Source organism: Curcuma longa, chromosome 11 (assembly GCF_044706935.1).
Source record: "Curcuma longa cultivar G26 ecotype Majalengka, Jawa Barat chromosome 11, ITB_CL_G26_1.1, whole genome shotgun sequence".
Classification (NCBI taxonomy): Eukaryota; Viridiplantae; Streptophyta; class Magnoliopsida; order Zingiberales; family Zingiberaceae; genus Curcuma; species Curcuma longa.
The window spans coordinates 10486209-10506039 of record NC_133871.1 but is presented as its reverse complement, the minus strand read 5'-3'; the positions used below and the strand labels follow the sequence as shown (position 1 = coordinate 10506039).

Genomic DNA, 19831 nt, shown 5'->3' with positions numbered 1-19831 from the left:
TTAACTGGTAAAAATGTTTGAATCTATGATATATATATATATTAAAAAATTAATAGGCCAGGTGATATAAGCTAAAATATTTTAATGATTTCCATATATTAAAACATATATAAAAAAGTTAATTTTAAAATATATATATATCCTTTTAATATTTTTAAATGTAAAACAAAATAACTTCTTCTTAAAAAAATAGAATCCGTATAATGTTCTAACGGTCGATTTTATAATATCTGTAAAAAATAAATCAAAAAGTTACACTATTACAATAAAAAAATATTATCTTAATTTTAATTTACTAAAATTTAATTTTTATCTATCAATACATCTATTTTATAAATTCAATATATCGAGCATAAATGTAAAATAAAATAACGCTTGCCATTGAGTTTGAATATACTACAAAGAGACATGCGCTTTTTGTCCAGGAATAAAAATCGTCCTATTTTAGGACACATTGACAGTTGTATTTTGCATATCCTTTCCGAATTCCAGCTTTTAGGAATATTCCGGCAAAATATTACAAGTTACTTTTCAAAGTTTATTTAAAAGAGAATATTTCTTTGAATATTTTAATAAAAAGTATATACTGCAAATCTAATTTATCATCTTCACAAATGTCGTTTTCTATTTTTATTTTGTTCGTCCTTTTCCTTCTTTTGTCTTCTAATTAGCACATGCATTAAAAAAAATAAAAAATAAACTAGAGAAAAATTATGAATGGTGGCTGTTTTTATAATACAGAAAAGAAAAGGACGTACGCATTTTTATTTTACCATTTATTTTTCTTACATATCTCTTACAAAATATTCGAATTATATTCATCATGAGTCATTCCTCCTATAATTAGGTTATAAATGCTATACAAATTAATGTGATATACATGCACAGGCAACACCACACATCTGCATTAATGGACGGTAGCTACGCAAGAAGCTATACTTCATTTCTTAGCAAAAAGGATCGGCAGCAGAACATGCAAAGTAGTTCATTTCTTTCAGCTGATCCTCTAATCCTTTCTTAAATGAAATGCATCCTAAATATGCAAAGAAAAGTAGTATCGAAGAACATCAGCCAAAGGAGTTGTGTTTTCTGCTGGCACAGTACAGTGCATGCAGTTCCTGCATTACACTAAGGTTTTGAAGTTCTTGATCAACAATTAAAAAACAATTGATAATAATCGATCGATCTCCACTAGATGTTTTCCACTTAGTCCGTATGATTCTGCAGTCCGATCGAGAAAAGCTGCTGCGCCAGAGAGAATAATCAAACAGAGAGATCACAGGAAAGCATGCACCCTTCGAGCTAGTCCATGCATGAATGAATGAAAATTCCTGCAGACATGGAAAGAAGCGAAGCTTTTTTTGCTGGAATTCGAGGGTTTAAATCTTCATATAATTGCATATATATACTAAGGTTTTACCTGCATGAGTACGTAGTGCTGCAGCAGCTCGTGACTTGATAAATAATAGTCATTTGACTGCCAATGCAGCATCATCAAGATTCTCAAAGTTACTACAAGCAATATTATCAGAACTGCAGGCACGCTCTTGTGAATCTTGATGATGCCACACCAGCAAACAACGACTGCGGCCTGAGGCAATCTCTCATGCAAGCTAACAAGAAAGAAAAATGAAGTGAAGGAAGATTAAACCTAAAGGGTTGAGAAGGAGGAGGAGGATGAAGGTCTCATATATAGCCGAAAGGTAAGGGGTGAGCATGAGGTACGAGGTGCTGCGAATTCATTAATCCACACACGGACAGAGACACATGAGAGAGAGAGAGAGGTGAGCATGGTAGTCCTGCCTGGCAGGAGAGAAGAGCAACAGTTATACATCGCAATCCGGGTGCCTCAAAAAACCAAGACCTTTACTGCCTTCTGAGCTCGCCAACTTGCCATTCAACTGGATCCGATGTATATATATATATATATATGTGTGTGTGTGTGACTTTATTACTGGCAACAAAGAATGGAAGGAGAAAGAGAGGGAGGGGAGGGGCAGCAGAGAACCTTGCCCTGAAAGGGAAGATAGCGGAGCCCAAGGCGAGGAAGAAATGGCAAAGGGGAAAGTGGAAAGGACTCCAGCTGCCTCCCTCCCGTCGCCTTTGTGAGGTTCAGAGGATCTGTTGCGTTTCCTACAAGCATTCTCGCTAAGGATCAAGGAAGAATTGACAGCCCCGATCCAAACCACCCCACCGCAGAAACCAAGTTAAAGCTTAATTAATTTTCACTGCGCGCTTGTAGTTTTTTAGCAGTAATTATTTGTTCTTCATCAAGATCCTAAAGATTACAAGTTCTTACTCTGTTTGGATTGGAACCAGTATATATATGAACAGGAAAAAGTTAGTAATATATGAGTATTAGGAATGTATTTCATTTGATGATCATGATACAACACTCGAACGAATTCTAGCTAGTATTTTACAATTCTATGGAAATGATTGTTTTCTTGGGATTGGGCTCGACGATATTTTATAGATGTGTGTTGATAATGAAGTTAGAATTATATGTTTTAGATTTGATATGTGTTTCAATTCAAGAGCTAGTTGAAAGCTGCAGGGACGATGCCTCCCTCAACATCGTCCTCTGCCTCACGCGCTAGCTCATTCCGATTGGCGTCCTCCTTCCCTTGGCACATCACAAAGCTTCTGTACGTAGTTCGGCCCGCATGACGGTGGATGAGCGCCGCAACCACGCAAGAATCGTCCTCGGTTAGCTCAATATTCCACTATACTGCTTTGCCTCTCATCGACTTCCTCCCAGCTCAGCTCAGCTCGTGACCATGGCTGGCAGGACCACCGGTGGCCCTAAAAGCATTGCGGTCATGGGAAAAAATTAAGTTCCCGGATCGTGACATCTGAAAGATGGATGGATGCATGGCCGGCCGCCTGACTGACTGGCTGGAGTGACCGTACGTTTAGGCATGCAGCTAGCTAGCTATCGACGTACGCCGTAGGCGGAGGAGGAGGAGGAGGAGGAGGAGGGAGAGTTCAATCAAAAGATCCGTGCGTGGTCAGCCGATCCCCTTAGCAATCTTCTTGAAACTTGGCGATCTCCATATCCGAGAGAATTGATATTTGTGTCTGTGAGGATGACAAGAGTGGCATGATTATGCTTTCGTTCAAAAAATTCTGTTGCTAAATAATTCTGATTGAGCTGACTCCGGCGAGACAACTTTCTTACTTTCCAAATACAAAATCTTTTCGAGCAATAAAATCTGAAGAACAGAGCTTCAAGTCATCCATCATAATAACTCACTACGTTATTGAGGGATGAGCTCCTTAATTCTATTTATTTTTATTCATTTATTCATAATTTAATTATGAACATACATTTTAATTTAATAATTAATTTATAATAATTATTATATTTAAAATTAATATTTCATTTATATTTAATAAGTTAATTTTTTAATTTATAATTATTATGATTTTTATTTTTAATATTTATTACATAATTATTCAGACATAAATATATTTTAAAAATATTACAAAATAATATAAATAATAAAATATATTTAAAATGAACATAAACATTTTAAATTTTTATTATATATGTTTTAAAATTAATTAAATAATATATAAATATAATTATAATTAAAATATATTAAATATATTATAAATAAAATTTATAATAAATTAAATTATTATAAATATGTATAATATAATTAAAATATGGTATTATATATATTTAATTTATATTTATAATAAATAATTAATATTACTATAAATAATAAGAAAAAATAATAATTATAAATTTATTTTTATTTATGATATTTAATAATATATATTATATTTATTTTTAAATATAATAATATATATTATTTTATTTTTATTTTTAATTATATAATATAATTACAAAAAATAAATAAAAAAATGGCATCACCAAATTTGGTGATGCTACAGTGCATCACCAAATTTGGTGATGTACTGTAGCAACACTAAATTTGGTGATGGTATTTGGGGTACCGGTTGGAGGGGAAATGGTGTCAATTTGACACCATTTTGGGTATTTGGGGTACCGGTTGGAGATGACCTTATGCGGAAACACAAGATAAATATAAATTAAATTCCTTGTCAAATACATTGAAATGATCTTTTGATTGTTTTCATATTTTCCTCTGATTTCTTGAATGTCTTTTCTATATATTCACTAATATTAACCTATATAAATCATTTCTTTTGGACCTTTAAACAATAAACCCTTTGTCTTTCGGGTAATTGTCCCAATACACCTCTATGATTCTATCTAATAGTTTACTAATAAAGAGAGATCATCACTTCTCTAATCCTCTCCCTCAATATCTTCTTCTATTTCCAAGCGAGCTGCAAGGAGAAGACAATAAACAAGAAAAATGCCAGTCCAGAAAAGTCATGCACGCATAAATATTATAATAGATATATGATAATGATCGGTACATGTCCTCTCATTGAAATTTTATTTAATTATTTCCATATACTCTCTCTCTCTCTCTCTCTCTCTGTGATGAATTCCTGGCAGTTCATGAAAGGGAGAGCATGAGTTTCTGCAGAGGATTGTCGATCAGTTGCAGCCGCAGCAGGCACAGCTGCAGCTGCTGCCGCACTTGCACTTGGTGCAGTCGCAGTTTCCACCTTCAAACCCAGACGCCATCTCGAATCCCTCAACGCTCCTGCAAATTAAAGCTCTAATAGTCAGTTCATCAGGAGATCGATCGAACAATTCATGGTGTAATAATAAATAACAGACCCCTTGTGGCTGCTAGCACCAAAGTCTACGACTGCTGCAGTCTCCCCAGCCATGTCCGGGTACATCTTGCACCTGCATTATTAATTCAATCATTATGATCTCTACGAACATCTACAGATACTGATAATATAATTAATTCATACCCTCCACAGCCATTGCCGCAATTGCAGCTGGATCCGCAGTTGCATTTTCCACCGCAGCAAGACATCTTCTTGTTATGAGCAGCTAGCAAGCGCTGTGAGATCGAGGTGCTTGAATGCCTTGATCCATGGTGGAGAAGGAGCACCTTATTTATAGGCCTCGAGAGGAGCGATAACGTCTTGGTTCAGCTTGTAATAATCGTCTACGTAAAGTAACGAGAGTTGCCGAATCAGTCAGAGTTGATAAACTGGAGGTGAAGAAGCAGCATGGCCACCACCATCACTCTGCTACTGATTGAATAAAGGTAAAAGTTCTCTCGATAAAAGTTGGGGAGAGAAAAGCATCTGCAGGCTTCAATTCTCACCACTGATTAATGGAAACAGCTTGCTGTAGCTGTCATCACCGTCTCCACCATTATTGTCTTTATCATTTCAATAAAAGGAGAGCATATCGATGTAGGACCTTTGAGGCCGGCCACACTGGATGGTTGAGTGCGATCGAGCGAGCGAGAGAGGAATCTCATAAGCATCTGCATCGTCGTCTTCATCGCCATCGCCATATCGCCACAGGGTTACCACTTGGCTCGAGGCATCATATCAAAGGGTGGCTCTGGCTTTAGTTTTCTTTTTGAACTTTTCACTGCAATTTGGTAAAGATGTGAAAGGAATTTGAAATGATTGATGAATTACAGAAGGGTAAGATGAAGTTCCTCCATTGATTAATTTGAGCATTGATTCCTTCTTGTGCACGCGCAGTGTAAGAAAGATCACCAAGAACATATGCAAAGCTTGATTAATAAGATCTTAAATAATAAACAAACAAGATAAGAATCCGACAAACAAACTTGATAAGTAATAATAAAATAGTAAGAGTAGAAATAAGATTAAAATTAAAATTAACTTTATTTTTTATAACATCTACTTTTATAAATTTAAATCATGCATAAGTTAAGTATAACGACATAAGTAAAAAAACTTCACCTGGAATACGAATTTCTAGATGAATGCTTATTTAATCACACATACATTTTTAAGTTTAATTAACTATAACTCACTATACATTATAGGAAATCAAAGAAACTCTTAAACCTGCAATACAAAAATGAGAGAAAAATCTTAATGCCATTAGAGCTTTATACCATTAAGTGATATGATTTAGTAAAGATATTCAGGACTCGAAGATGAAATAAATTTTTTTCAAACCTTATTAATTCATTCATCTTAACTTGCCCATCAAGAACTAACATAGAATGCCAAACAGCATAAAGAGAAAATCTAAATTTAATTTGTTGGAAGGACTAAGAGAAGGCCATCCTTTTGTGCTTTATACACTTGTAGCTTTTTTGCTTTATACACTTGTAGCAACCACAGGTAAAATTTCATGGTCACTAGGCGATGACAACAGTGACAATTGATGACGACAAAGAAGAACAACAATGGAAGACAGTGAATCAATGATCAAGTAACGATGGTAAGGATTAAGATTTGCATGAAAGAGATATTATGTGTGGGAAGCAATGAGATAAAATTTATATTTTGTAATAATGAAAAGGATGAGGCAACGTCTTTAGCGTGTAATGACAACGACAACGAGAGGAGATAAGAAAATTAGGTTAATAAGTTAGGTTATTGTAAAAATGTTCTTACATCTATAAAAATTACAAATGAGTATTTTAAAATTTTCAATAATATAACATATGAACTACTGATATATTTACTCTTGCAGGCGTATATTTTTATGACCTCAATCGGACTAACTTGCTCCTATAGAGATTGACAAAATATAACTATAATGTGAAGATACAAAAAGAAAATTCTCAAGCACATTGAAATCCATTGGCACTACTGTTCTAAGACGGGAATTTGAGAACCAGCTTTGAAATAAGACTCTTTCATATGAGTAATGATTCATAGCATGAAAAATACCAGCATGAATGCAGCATGACACTCACATTGGTAGTGGGTCCCACTGCATGTCAGTGGGACCCACTGCATGCAGTTGTGAGTGTCATGTTGCATATATTCCAATACGGTCTCATTGATCAAATCAGAAAGGAGCTGGTGATCAGGAGAAACATCAGAAGAATCACATGATGCAACCTCAAGATCATCAGATTTGTCATACACCTCCAGAGATAGTAAAGGGCCAACTAGCTGTGCCCCAACAAATTAACTCAGCTCCATTGATACCAGATTCATGTTTTTGGCTCTTTTTTAGGACAATTGTGGTCTCTAGCACTCATATTATGGATAACATTGAAACTCAATTCATTGTGCGTTTTTGCCAGAAAATCATGCCCCTCGACATGTAGACAGTCTCCTTGTGCTGGTCTCCGAATCTGCTAAAATAATTAAGAATCACATAAATTGAATCATATAGTTAGGATCACTGAAGACCACAATAGATGTCTTATACTCAGAACTATGGGATCTTGATGTTCGCTTGTTTATTCTGTTGAAATTGAGATTGCGAAGGTGGAAGAAGGAAGAAAATAAAATTATTGGCAGATGCTATGCAGATACTTTCAGAGATTAAAAACAACAATACAAGATAAATCAGTATCTCCATTGAGCAAGACAATCACGGAATCAAGCCTACTCTTCATGTGGAAAAATCAACTTTACTCTTGTTTATGCAATAAGGGATACTTTACCTTGAGGTAACTCGTAACCTTCTGGTCTTAGATCATCATCAGGATCCAAGGCAAGAACAGAAGTTGGGCTTGGCTTTATTGACTCATCAGTGTAATCCAAGTTCTATGCTTAAGTGAATTTTGTAGAAGATGTGGTGACAACAAGGTAACATAATCCCACGAGCTTGACCTGCGAAAATCCTTCAAAACATTTTTTGACATGTCAGAATCTTCAATCACTTCCAAGAATGAGTCTTTTTGTGCCCTAACTAGCACCATTGTTTTGATGAAATCATGAGAATGGATGTCAGCCAGTCTTCCATGCCCATCAATTGCTTTCTTCACTTTAGAAATTTCTTCCACCTGCAGTTTTCCAAGTTTTTCAACTGAATGCGTGGTCTCTGTTTGACTAACAAAACTTCCACCTTTGAGTGTGCCTTTCTTCGTGGAAGGCTCTCAATTCTTTTACAAGATTAAATGAGAAGTGGCGTGGGGAAAGGACTGAATTGATCAACTAGCCAATCTCATCTTCGACCACACTTATGGAGCCACAACCTTCATCATCGCTGACACCACCTAGCTGTGTCATCAACCTCAGTCTCTTGCTGCCTCCTCCGAATGCTCATCTCATCAAGGTTGTCACAACTCATGGGGAGACCATATTTATATTCTTCCACTTCCACTTCCACTTCCACCTAATCTGACCTTATAGACCAGTATGGACAAGAGAAGGTGCCAAGGGAAACAAGCAATTTAATCTTGAATATGGTTTCTTACCGATGCAATGTTCTGCATCAACACGGTTAGTGGGCACCATCACTGCTTTTGTCAAACTTTTGACCAACAACTATAAATCAACAAAACAACAACTGGTATCCTCTCCTTTCTGCACAATTAAGTTGACCTTTGAGGCAGCCCATCCCTGTCTTTAGTGGACACCTTCACACGATGAAGCTATCCTCACTCTATTCCAATAGGTGGCCCAAGGTGACTTGGTAGGTCTTCGTGAAATAGTCGCAGCAGCATCTTCCCTCTTGATTCAAACCATATCATTCTCAAGAGGCATCACAAATTCCACTTTCACTCATTGACTGGACAAACAAAATGATTACATAAAAAAAGTTGGTAAATGGACTCATTGATATTGCAAAGTAGGCAAGCAGGCTTACAGTTTCAACATGGTTGATGGTGTGGGAGAGCTTGCAAAATGGCTCTCCCCATCTCTCTCTATATATCTCATGATAATTGGTTCTGAATACTCCATTTAGAAATGTGAACATACAAGCACTCTTTCTTAAAGAACATAATCTCCAATCTGTGGCTACTGCATGTTTGATGACTTTAGAGTGAGAAAATCTACTCAAGGAATGGACTGCATCAGCAAGATTAACTGGAGTTTCCAAAACTGGTAGCTATGATACTACTGAAACACAATTACATTGGTTTGTCCTCCATATCTTCGCTATTCATTATGCGTCCGGAGCTACGTCCCATCTTACTAAATGATCCCATAGACAATGCCAAGCCCTTGAAGCTACTGCTTCCCCCACTAAAATTCCTTGACCTCCTGGATCTCTGCAAGTTAGAGTTGGTGGCCTTCTCTCCCTCGTCTATGGACTTTGTCTTGGCGACCACTAAGCGGGCAATGTTGCTGCGGCAGAAAGGGCATGTTGGGGAGGGTACGCACAAGGTTGTTGGGTTGGGTTTGTTGTGACAGCAAAGAGTCAACATGCAGCGAGCACACATCTGATGCCCACAGTCTTGTACTTCAATGGTGCAGACTTGGTTAAAACAGATGAAACAAAGATCTGTATCACTCGCCTGCAAGACCATTCTTCTCATCAATAAAGTTAAGTCTCCAACATTGTGTCTAGATGAATGGTGATAAAGCACCAATTAACAATTTATTCAGGTCTACAGCATAAAAGTATCCATCATTGTGCTTTAGACAAGGTTATGTAGTTATACTGTCAATTATCTCATTAAATACTCCAACAAACTTATAAAATTGTTCTACTAAATTGACAGTTAAAGGTCAAGTGAGATAAAGAAGCTAAGTTTTATCGACAATTTTACTGGAATTATACCTATCGATACTAGTGATGTAAGAGGTCTGATTATTGCAGTCTTCCATATACCTCAATGGAGGATAAAATCCATATAAACAGCCCCATACAGTAGAGATTAACATGACTTGGTGGTGAAGTACAATTCCATTTGTACTGTGATAAGGTTCATCAAGGATTTAGCGCAAAATCAACTTTACTAGCAAAGTTGAGGTATTTGTTCCTCATAAAGGCATGCTCAAAATTAGCTCAATCATTATGATCTTCTCTTATCAGTAATCACAATCATGCATTTGTGAACAATGCACCGTTGTTAGACAAATACATTCAACAAGTGAAATAACTACTAAAATGCTGTAAGGTTCACCAAAGCCTCTGTGGTGCTGCAAGATCTACTAGCCTAAAATCCATTACTACTATTTACATTACAAGTAGAATATCATTTGCGTTTCTTCCCTAAAAAGACAATCAAGGAAATGTTGTAATACCTCAGAAGCATCATCATGAAATGCTTCATCCACATTTGCAGGAGATGATAACAATTTTTTTCTTTCATTCAATATTATATTCTCGCTTTCCTTGTTAGCCTCCATCAGAGCTACTTGTAGAAGAGCTCTTGCATCTGGATCAAGTTCACTGATGAACTTTAATGGAGAAGGCCAAACAAGAGGTTCTGCTGCTGATGGGTTTAACAAAGCTGCACAAGCTCCATGATTGTGCTTTATAGCTACAGAATATGGTATTCGCCTGTGGAAAACGGATCAGCATATGTTTAAGAACAGTGAAACAAAGACAAAACTTCCCTGTAGAAAATTAAGAGAGAAAGAGACTCCTTAAATCGACTCTCCTGATGTATGAAAATTTTTGATTCATTATAATTCACTCTCAACTAACAAAAGACAGCTAAAATATAAAAAGGCTAAATGCCGCCTGAAAAATTCCTAAACAGAGATTTCATGGTTGTTGGAAGATAATCACCAAAAGGCCAACTAACAAAGAATCTACACGGTCTGTATGTTCAAGATTTCAATTGTAAAGCTAGCAGTTCCAATTTCTCCAAGAGTATAGGCAATTTGAAAAGATAAAATATGCCCACCCTGATGAATCCCTCTGGTGCCGATCAGCTCCCCATGCAAGTAATGCGCGAATGCAATCCAAACTTCCTCCGCGAGCTGCCAAATGTAGAGGAGTGCTCCCAGGATGACTGCAAATATGGATTTCGAGCTCAAAACAGAAAATTGATACATAAACAAATGATCGGGTATATAAGTCAGTCAAAATACCCATATTCTCCAGTGGAAGAAGAAACAAGAGCCCCGTTGTCTAAGAGTACACGGACACACTCAGTCCGTTTTCGCCATGCTGCAAGATGTAGAGGCGTCGCTCCCCTTTCATCCCCAACATTTACAAACCGGGCAAATCCCCTAATAACAGTATACCAAAAGGCAAATTGCAGAGCTAAGTAATTAAAACAAGGCCAAGGACCATCAATCAAAATGAATCAAGGGAATTGAGGAAAAACGCACCAAGAATCAACAACCGCAGTGGATTGGGCAGCAGAGAGGATGGCTTGCAGACAATCTGAATGACCATAGTAGGCAGCATGATGAAGGCAAGTTCTTCCCTTCAACGAATCGAATATCAGAATCTAACCACACAAAACTGAAACATCATCATCCTTCCATCACGAGAAGAAAAAAAAATTCAAAGTGAACATATCAACCAACGAGATCATATAACGCACATTTGCCCCGGCTTCAAGCAACTTTTGCACACATGCTATCTTCCCATGAATCGCAGCCAGCATCAGCGGAGTCTAAATATTGCATACAGTTCCAGCAAAAAAACACCGTCGTCAAAACACTGGAGACGCCCTAAAAATCTGAATCTATTTTTATCCCAGTACCTGTTTATGACGATTAACTATATCCGGATTGGAATACTTCTCCAGGATCATCGACAAGATCTGCAACAATTTCCAAGCACCTTCAACGATCCTAAAACACACAGCTTTTATGCCAAATGGAAACGCGGAGAAAGGAGAGGAATATTCGACAGCACCTCAGCATGACCATTGGCGGCGGCGATGTGAAGGGCTGAGAGTCGATCTAAGAAGGTCCACCGGAGGAGCAAGGAGGGATCTTCTTCGACGGCGGCGCGCACAGTCTCCAAGCGGCCGGCTTGGACGGAAGCGAAGAAACCGCCGAGGTTACCGGTCGACCCAGCGCAGCTCAGCGTCTGTCCCATCTCGCACTCCCCCACTTTTCGAGTCCCGGCGGCGACGGCCGGGGAGGCAGGGCAGCGGAGAGGAGGAAGACGACTGAGGCAGCGGGGCTGAGGGAGAGCTGCCGCGGTCAAATCTTAAACCCAAATGGTTATCGTGACTCGCCTCATTTAATGCGCTAAGCCAGGTCCAGTCGCAGACATTTAAGATCTGCTCACCGCCGGTGATCTTACTGCATCTAATTGAATTATTATTATTTATTAACTCGATCCAGCTCTTACACTAATTTTAAATTAAATCGATTCGATCTTACAAATATTTTTATCGATAATCAAATTAAATCGAAAAATACAGATAAATTTTAATGGACGATCTAATATCATTGATCGTCCATTAAAATATCATAAATCGAAAAATACAGAGCGGGAAAAAAATTAAAAACGCTCCTTTATTATCTTTTTCCTTAAAAAGGTACTTAATTTTTATTCCTAAAATATCCTTTTCTAATAAACTCGGAGCAATTTTATGCAAAACTACTATACTTATTATACATTATAATAATTTTAATCATATTAAAATAATTTTGATTAAGTTAAAAAAAATATGTGTTGATATAATAATACGTAATATTCTGGATTAAGTAGGAGATTTTTTTATAATAGTGCTAAAATATAAAAATTAGATAATAACAAAAATAATGAGCAATTTTTAAGTTTTACCTATAATTAATTTTATAAACAACCATATCTTACCTAAATTTTTAAATATTTAATTAGAAGCCCACTAACATGTAAGGGATCAAGTGGCATATGACATCGCCATGCGATTTTTTCACATTTAAAATAAAAATGGTTGCATTATTATTAACATAATAAAATTGTTGTGGAATTAATTAGAAATAGAGCTTCTTTTTGTATTACCTTTGTAGGTCTTAAAAAAACTATGAATGTGTGGTATTGATTTGATGTAATAGTCAGGGATCAATTTTAAGAGGTGATGATTTACCAATTCTAAGAGAGCGGTTGAAATAGCAGAGCTATTTTTTTTAGATTGTAAAAGAATTAAATACTCATAAATTTAAATTTAATAAGAATTATTTATATTCATTCAATAATATAAGATTAATTAAATGAATAAAGTTGAATAACTTATTAAATTAAACGAATAAGTTTGAAACATATATACGTAATTCATTAATGTTCGTAAACAATATTCGTAAATAATATTTATGAATAATATTCGTGAACAACATTTATAAATCATATTCATCAATAAAATTCTTATCAACGTATTAAATAAATAAAAAAATTTTAAAATGAACAATAAATTTATATTATCAAACTCAATAACTAATTAAAAATTTTAAAATATAAAAAATTTAAATACAAATAAGTTTGAATAAGCTTTAAATAACATTTAAATCAAAGTCAAATTTGAATTAAACTCAAGTTAAAAAAATTAAATCAAATTTAAATAATTATTTTACGACTTTGATTCATTTTAAATTCTACGTAATTTAATTATCTTATCAAATAAATTTAAATATTATAAAACTTAACTAGACTTGATTAGTTTACCGTCCTGCCTTTGACAAATACACTCGAATACCTTTGAATAACCTTTTCTTTATTGACGTAAACAAGAACATGTGGACAAGCACATGCCTTGAAACTGGCCTTTCAAACAAAACAAGTGTATGTATTTAATTGCATTCAAAGAAGAAAAGAGAAGCCATTCATGATTCATGGAAGAAAAGTTTCATGCTTTTCGGGCAATAAATGAAATTTCTTTTTCGCTGAAGGTGATAATTAATTCAAGTCTGAAAAATGGAGTCAGATTAACTTGAATTAACACTGAAAATGACTTTTGATAGAGAATCATTCTAAATACTTATGAGGAGTTGTTAATGATCAAACAAACAAAAAAAAAAAATCTCTATTTTTTATTTTGTGGTTTAATGAAAGGATTAGGCGAGGGTTGACACAAAAAGGTCAGAGCTTTGATCTACTAATGCAACTTTCCCTATTTGAGACTCAAACTACCAATTGAATTTGTGAAGCAAATTTACTAAATCAATGGCAAGAAGTTAATTCACTAATTGGACCTGTAATTTATGAACAAAGATTAATTATTTGAATTCTTTCTGACCAAATATGTATTGATTCAACAAGGAGTAATATTGAAATTATGGTTTCATCACAGAGCTAACAAATGAAAGAGTTTTCTCTCAAATTTTGACAAAAAAAAAAAGAATTTACGGATGAATTTATCTGTCATAAGGTTGGTAAATGACAAAATGACGACTTTGACTATGACTCCAATTCGCCTCTCCATGTTTACTCTTTAAAGTAAACAAGCATTAGGAAGAAGAATGAGAGGAGAGAAGACAAAAACAAAAAAACAACTTTCTAGAAGCGTTAGAGTTTAGGCGATTTATCAAAACGTACAGTAGATTTAAGAAAATTTTAAATTATACATCATACTTTGAGAATTATCAAAGGCGCACTAATTTATGATGACCTTTCCATTCTACCCCTCCTGTGGCCTGTAGATTTCAATTCTTACTTTCAAAACATTCAAGCTATATTCAAAAAATTAAATATAAAAATTATTTTTGTGATTTGAATGTATACAATCTAAACATCTCTCCCTTTCTCTACACTCATGGAAAGTAAATTTTTCTCTTCCTCTTTTACTTGTTGATTTGTACAACTCAAATTTATTTTTTTAATTTAACTACTAAAATCAAAATCAAGATTTGATATCAAATCTACCTTATCTAAACTCTACTCTTTCATTTAATTATAAATTCACAAAAATCTAAATAGTCTAAGTCCATTAATCAATTTCAAAAATTTACTAATCGATCTAAAGAGTTTCGATTGTATTTATTTCAAATCATGTGAGTTTTTGAAATGCCACGGAGTCCAAATGTGTCTTTCTTTATTGTTTTTGGGCTTCCCTAATAATGTTTAGAAGAAAAACAATTATCAACTAAAGCGCTTGGGCTTGATCTCTTCTACTTGGGCTATCTCCAAGAGACCAAACCCAAACATTCTAGTTGAAAGTTGTTAAGTTAATACTGAAGAACCTTTGAAAGTTTGAAATAAATAATGGAGTGCACTTTTAAACTCTTTACAATCTCAAAACCCACAAGATCTGAAATGAATACAATTTAAGCTTTATAAATCGATTAGGATTTTGATCGAAACTCATTAATAGATCTAAACTATTTAAATTTCCTTGTAATCATTCAATAGGATTGAATAAAAGGAAAATAAATATGATATTAAATTTTAATTCTGATAAAGAAAAACTACGGGCCTGATGTGGAAAGACTAAATCAAATCCTAACTATGATATATTATAGATTAATTTCTTCTAATGAGATGATAATCTTAAAATATTAGTTGCGAATAATGCGCTATTAACATTTCTTGATTTACTCTAATCAATGAAAAATTGTCGTCACCTTAAATGTTTAATTTGAAATCTATTCAAAAAAATTAAATACATATATACAAATGTACAAATTTTGTCGGGTACCGTATTGTCGGGTATCGTTCCTCCCCGGACGCATGCACGCAATGATGACGCAACGCCCACCTGCAGTTAAGGCGTAACACGTAGCAAACTCAGCCGCGGGTAGGATGGATTGCGGTCGGAATGATTGTTGCCTGTTTGTTTGTTTTTTTTTTAAAAGGCGCCTGAAAGACAGCGCTACGAGGACGCAATTCCAAATGTGGTGTGGCATGTGATGAAAAATTCGAGAAAATGAGGGATCCTAGCTTGCACCACCGGTCGTTCTCAGGTACGCGAGTGCTCACTCACGAGACACAGGACCCGTGTTTTCTTCATGCTCCGTGCCTGTCTGAGTGCGCTCACAACGCGGAGAACACGGTCCGATGCATCGGATGCACGATGAAGAAGCCACGTCAACAATGGCGGTGTTGTTTGGCATCGCGTGGTACTTGATTGTTCTTCCTCGCCAATTACTACGCGAGCAAAGTAATTAAAAAAAGTTAGATATCTAATACAAACTTGGATGATATACAAATGAAAAGGTTTAATCTATTTAGTGTACTTATCTAAGAATAAATAACTAAGAACTAAAGAATCACATGGAGATTAAGTTTTACTTCTAGTAAAGAATTTTAAACATTCTCCTACAATAGTTATATAAACTATTCTATAAGATTTTAGAACGATAGCAATGCAACTTAGAATGCTCCAGAATGTTCTAGAAATTTGTTGTTGGAGCATAAGAGTCGTTCAAACAGCATAAGGCAGCTACTGTTAATTACCAATTTCATATGTCTTTATTGATCGTACTAAAATTAACACTTATAAGAGATTTAGCCTGTTGACCATCATAAAATGCGATAATAGGATTCAAAATTTAGGTTACCTATGATGATTTTAAAGAGCCTTATCCATGCAGCCAAGATTTAAACAGCCAAACTTTGTATCGGTCAACCAAAATTTATGTTACGGACAACCTAACTTGTAGAATTATAAGTCATGCAAACCAAAAATTATTTTGGCTGATTAAACTAGTTGAGGTGACCAAAATCCTTATCTCACTTTAGACTTTATAAATGATTTCACAACACAATTGCGATAGAAAAAACAATCGTCTACTTATCTAAAACAGAGCATGTACAAGTAACCAAAGCAATAATAGGGTCCTCTAGTCTAAACCAGTGTGCAAATTTAGCAGTCAGAAGAAAGCACAAAAGAAGAAGCATCTTTGCAATCAAGTATTTAAAAAAAATGACCTAACTTGTGCATGGCAAACACGATATTTACTGGCATAAGCACGATATCAGACAGATAGCAGGCTGTTAACTTTTGAGAGAACTGTGAAACAAAAGAAAGCCACAGGTAAGATTTGGGACACCACGCTGAAACATAGAACAGGCTCGTGCATACTGCTTGTGATATATGTAGCGAACTATGCCTACATGCTTTGGTACCTAATTATGGTACTAAATTGAATAAAATACTATGAATATGTAGTATCGGAGAAAGCATAGATCCATTTACCAATGGAAATAAAAGATACTGAAAACATTAAACACAAAAAATATAATAAATGATTAGCAAATTAACAATTAGCAACAAAACTCAATTATTTGATTATCAGTTATCAACAATCTAATTGAGATAATAGTATCATTAGTTAATCAGATTAAATACCTTTAACACCTATATCAAATTAGTAATTTAATTAAATCTTTACCGCAATATTAAAATCAACTAAAGCTAGATTTAGAATACCTTTAACTCTGATATTTCGTTCCTTTTTAGTTCATAATTTGTATCCTCCTATCTAGCAAGCCATAGTCTTCCACACTTCTCCTTTCTGGCCATAGCCTACTCTTCTTTGGTTGCTCATCTTTACACTCATATTATGAGAAAGGTAAGATCTGATTTGTTGGTCTGCAGTCTCTCATTGCACTATTTTATCCCCTTCAACATTATTCCAATTCCCAAATCATGCAGACGAGTTGGAATTGCTTACTTGAGCAACATTATTCCATTTTCCCTCTGGGCCAGCACTTGTGTTTGGGTATTAATCTTCAGTTATTGCAATTTAATGTATTACAACTGATGAACATCCCCATCCTAACTCATAATGCAACAATAGAGCATCATCAAATCTAGGAAGAAATTGTGACTGGCAAAATAGTATAGCAGCTGATAAAGCATAATTGAAATATGCTTCAGAACTTCACCTTTTACTGGCTTACTCAGAGAGACTTCTTAAACCAACTAGGCAGTGCTGATTTGATGCTGCCGAAGAACTTTACTTATAATCTTCCTTATCCCTGAAAGGATTAGCTGCTTGTGCAATAGCTTCAAAAAAGGAAAAAAGTGCACTCGATACAATTGATTAATCTGGAATTGGAAGCAAAAAAGTGAGTTCAGAAATACCTAAATTTTCAACTGTGGCACAAAGGAGCTGGACAAGGAGATATTGTGTCATCTGGTAATTCATGTATAAAACCATAAGTAGCCTGCAAACAAGCATGAATCATTTTCTTTTCTAGTTTAACTAGCTGAACTGCAACTCGCTTCTTCAGATACAGGTTACCACCTGACAGCTGGTAATCAAATGGCGTCGATCTGCTTACTAGCACATATTTGAATACTATGGCATAAGTACTAAAACTGCAACTTCATTACCAGATCTTCATCCTCAATCAAAGTTGTAGGGTAGGCAGTCAACCTAGCCTCAAAGTAGTTTATGAGTTGGTCAAGAACAGCTCTCTCCATGCATGGACTTAGCTGTTGTAAGATAATAACCAAATGTTATACAAACATGAACTCTGGAATAAGTGATACAACAATAAAACATCCCAAACAGGAAAAAGACTTCGTGAACTTATCCAAGTATACATTCTATCACCTTGACTGAACTAATAAACAAACCAACCTTTTACAATAATAACAAACTAAACATGGTTGTGCTAATACTGCAATAATGAACTAATTGAGTTGGAGTTTCAAATTGTCACAACCAAGAATCAAAATAGGTACAAGAATAGATAACAAAGGCTTCATTCCATGACACAGAATTCAGAAATGGAGCCAAAGAAACTGTGCGATATAAAATCATGCTTTGGCTTAATTTATCTTCATTTCTTTTGACTGAGTTGAAAGTTGACATATGAAAGTAGCAATTTTTTTTATTTTAGAATGAGTGCTCCTTGCCAAAGTAGGAACATCTCAAGTACTTGGAAATCTAGACAACAAAGCTTACTGCCTCATATAATAGCAGGCAGATTAACACTGATTGGCAAAAGTTTAACCTTCTTAAAACTTGCTAAGAAAAAATTTTCAACATTTTTGGATGTTTGTAGATGAACAATGATTCAAAGAATGGAAAATTATTCAGTCAAATATAAATATATCTTAAAGGTAAGAAGAAATGACTTCTATTTCACCCAAAGAGACTCAATTCCTTGAAAAGATTGGGGCAAAAAACTATTTAACAGTTTGACTCTCAGATTAGGTTCAACTAGTTGACTCAATCCACATCATTGGGACCTCTCATAAGTTATAATCTACCAAACGTTTTGGCCCAATATACAAAAACAATAAAATGAACATCTTAAAGGTTTAAAATGCTAGTAAATCTCAAGGATGGATGGACTCAAGTGAGCCACGTTAAACCATACTTGGTCCAAGCTACAAAAAATACATTCAAAGTTATAAAACATGTTGATGTTGCAAAATTAATAAACATAATTAAGCTTAAATACCCAAAAAATAATACACAAACCAAATAACATAAAAATTAAACAAGAAATAATATTTACAGATAATAGATAAATAAAAAGTTCAAAAATATGATAAATTTGGGTTGGCTCATTTGAAATTATTATTTTCTTTGATTCCATACTGTAAAAAAAAAAATAGAAAACCACTTTCAGCACACAAAATTAAACACATATATATTTATAAGTCAACTGTAAAATAAATAAAAACCTGAAGCACTTAAATATAGAAATCTTGATTATGTTACCATACACAGATCATAACCTAAATATTTCAGACAGTTTTATGTATTTCATTACTGTAAATGGCATGATGAACAAAGCATATTCAAGTGATTGCTACAAGATTGATGATTTCACAGTTAACAGAAAAGCCAAAATATATGAGAAATCAAAAAAATGAAGTCTTCGAATTAAAAGGAGAACCAAGAATGCATATCAGCTGCATCGGATATGTAGCCTAATCTGAGGTATGGTAGCATCTCTAATATGGCTTCCTTTTCTCTACCTACATGGACCTGAAAAAAGAGACAATTTTATATGTGCTTGAAAAATTAAGAGAATGAAAGTTCAGCTCTTCATACACGAAAAATTTGGACAGCTAGCTTTCCATTTCTTTGAGCAACCATTCTCTTTTCTTGGTATTGAGGATCTTCTGTATTCCTCAGCCTTGTGGGTAGCCAACTCTTCTTGACTTTTCTTTAGTTCGGCTCGGGCTCCTTCCAGGGCAGACTCCAATACTCGTTGGCCCTCAACGAC

General features: G+C 34.9%; 2 protein-coding genes and 1 long non-coding RNA gene across 4 annotated transcripts; all 3 read right to left on the bottom strand.

Annotated features, from left to right (window-relative positions):
- Nucleotides 1-4372: 4372 nt before the first annotated feature.
- On the bottom strand, nucleotides 4373-5006 carry LOC141842111 (metallothionein type 2b-like). The gene is made up of 3 exons (XM_074730327.1): nucleotides 4870-5006; nucleotides 4727-4798; nucleotides 4373-4649 (listed from the first exon to the last, which is right to left on the bottom strand). Exons 1-3 carry the CDS (start codon nucleotides 4932-4934, stop codon nucleotides 4541-4543), a joined length of 246 nt encoding a protein of 81 aa, XP_074586428.1. The 5' UTR covers nucleotides 4935-5006; the 3' UTR covers nucleotides 4373-4540.
- Nucleotides 5007-8612: 3606 nt separating this feature from the next.
- Nucleotides 8613-11866, bottom strand: LOC141838636 (E3 ubiquitin-protein ligase XB3-like). 2 transcript variants are annotated; one of them, XM_074726166.1, is made up of 8 exons: nucleotides 11627-11866; nucleotides 11472-11531; nucleotides 11310-11381; nucleotides 11092-11213; nucleotides 10849-10989; nucleotides 10662-10769; nucleotides 10054-10312; nucleotides 8613-9320 (listed from the first exon to the last, which is right to left on the bottom strand). In XM_074726166.1, exons 1-8 carry the CDS (start codon nucleotides 11810-11812, stop codon nucleotides 8934-8936), a joined length of 1335 nt encoding a protein of 444 aa, XP_074582267.1. In that variant the 5' UTR covers nucleotides 11813-11866; the 3' UTR covers nucleotides 8613-8933. The 2 variants fall into 2 exon arrangements, with proteins under 2 accessions (XP_074582267.1, XP_074582268.1); XM_074726167.1 differs by having other exon boundaries at nucleotides 11472-11562; nucleotides 11627-11689.
- Nucleotides 11867-15334: 3468 nt separating this feature from the next.
- LOC141837733 (uncharacterized) lies at nucleotides 15335-17833 on the bottom strand. The gene is made up of 3 exons (XR_012602565.1): nucleotides 17727-17833; nucleotides 17070-17620; nucleotides 15335-15784 (listed from the first exon to the last, which is right to left on the bottom strand). It is a non-coding gene; the product is annotated as an uncharacterized LOC141837733 (long non-coding RNA).
- Nucleotides 17834-19831: the final 1998 nt, after the last annotated feature.

Coding starts and splice junctions, on each gene's coding strand:
- LOC141842111 (XM_074730327.1), bottom strand. CDS start 4,934: ATGTCTTGCTGCGGTGGAAAATGCAACTGCGGATCCAGCTGCAATTGC. Junction 4,799..4,869: donor TGCGGCAATGGCTGTGGAGG/GTATGAATTAAT, acceptor TTAATAATGCAG/GTGCAAGATGTACCCGGACA. Junction 4,650..4,726: donor GGTGCTAGCAGCCACAAGGG/GTCTGTTATTTA, acceptor TTTAATTTGCAG/GAGCGTTGAGGGATTCGAGA.
- LOC141838636 (XM_074726166.1), bottom strand. CDS start 11,812: ATGGGACAGACGCTGAGCTGCGCTGGGTCGACCGGTAACCTCGGCGGT. Junction 11,214..11,309: donor TGCTTGAAGCCGGGGCAAAT/GTGCGTTATATG, acceptor TTGTGTGGTTAG/ATTCTGATATTCGATTCGTT. Junction 9,321..10,053: donor TTCATGATGATGCTTCTGAG/GTATTACAACAT, acceptor ATGGTCTTGCAG/GCGAGTGATACAGATCTTTG.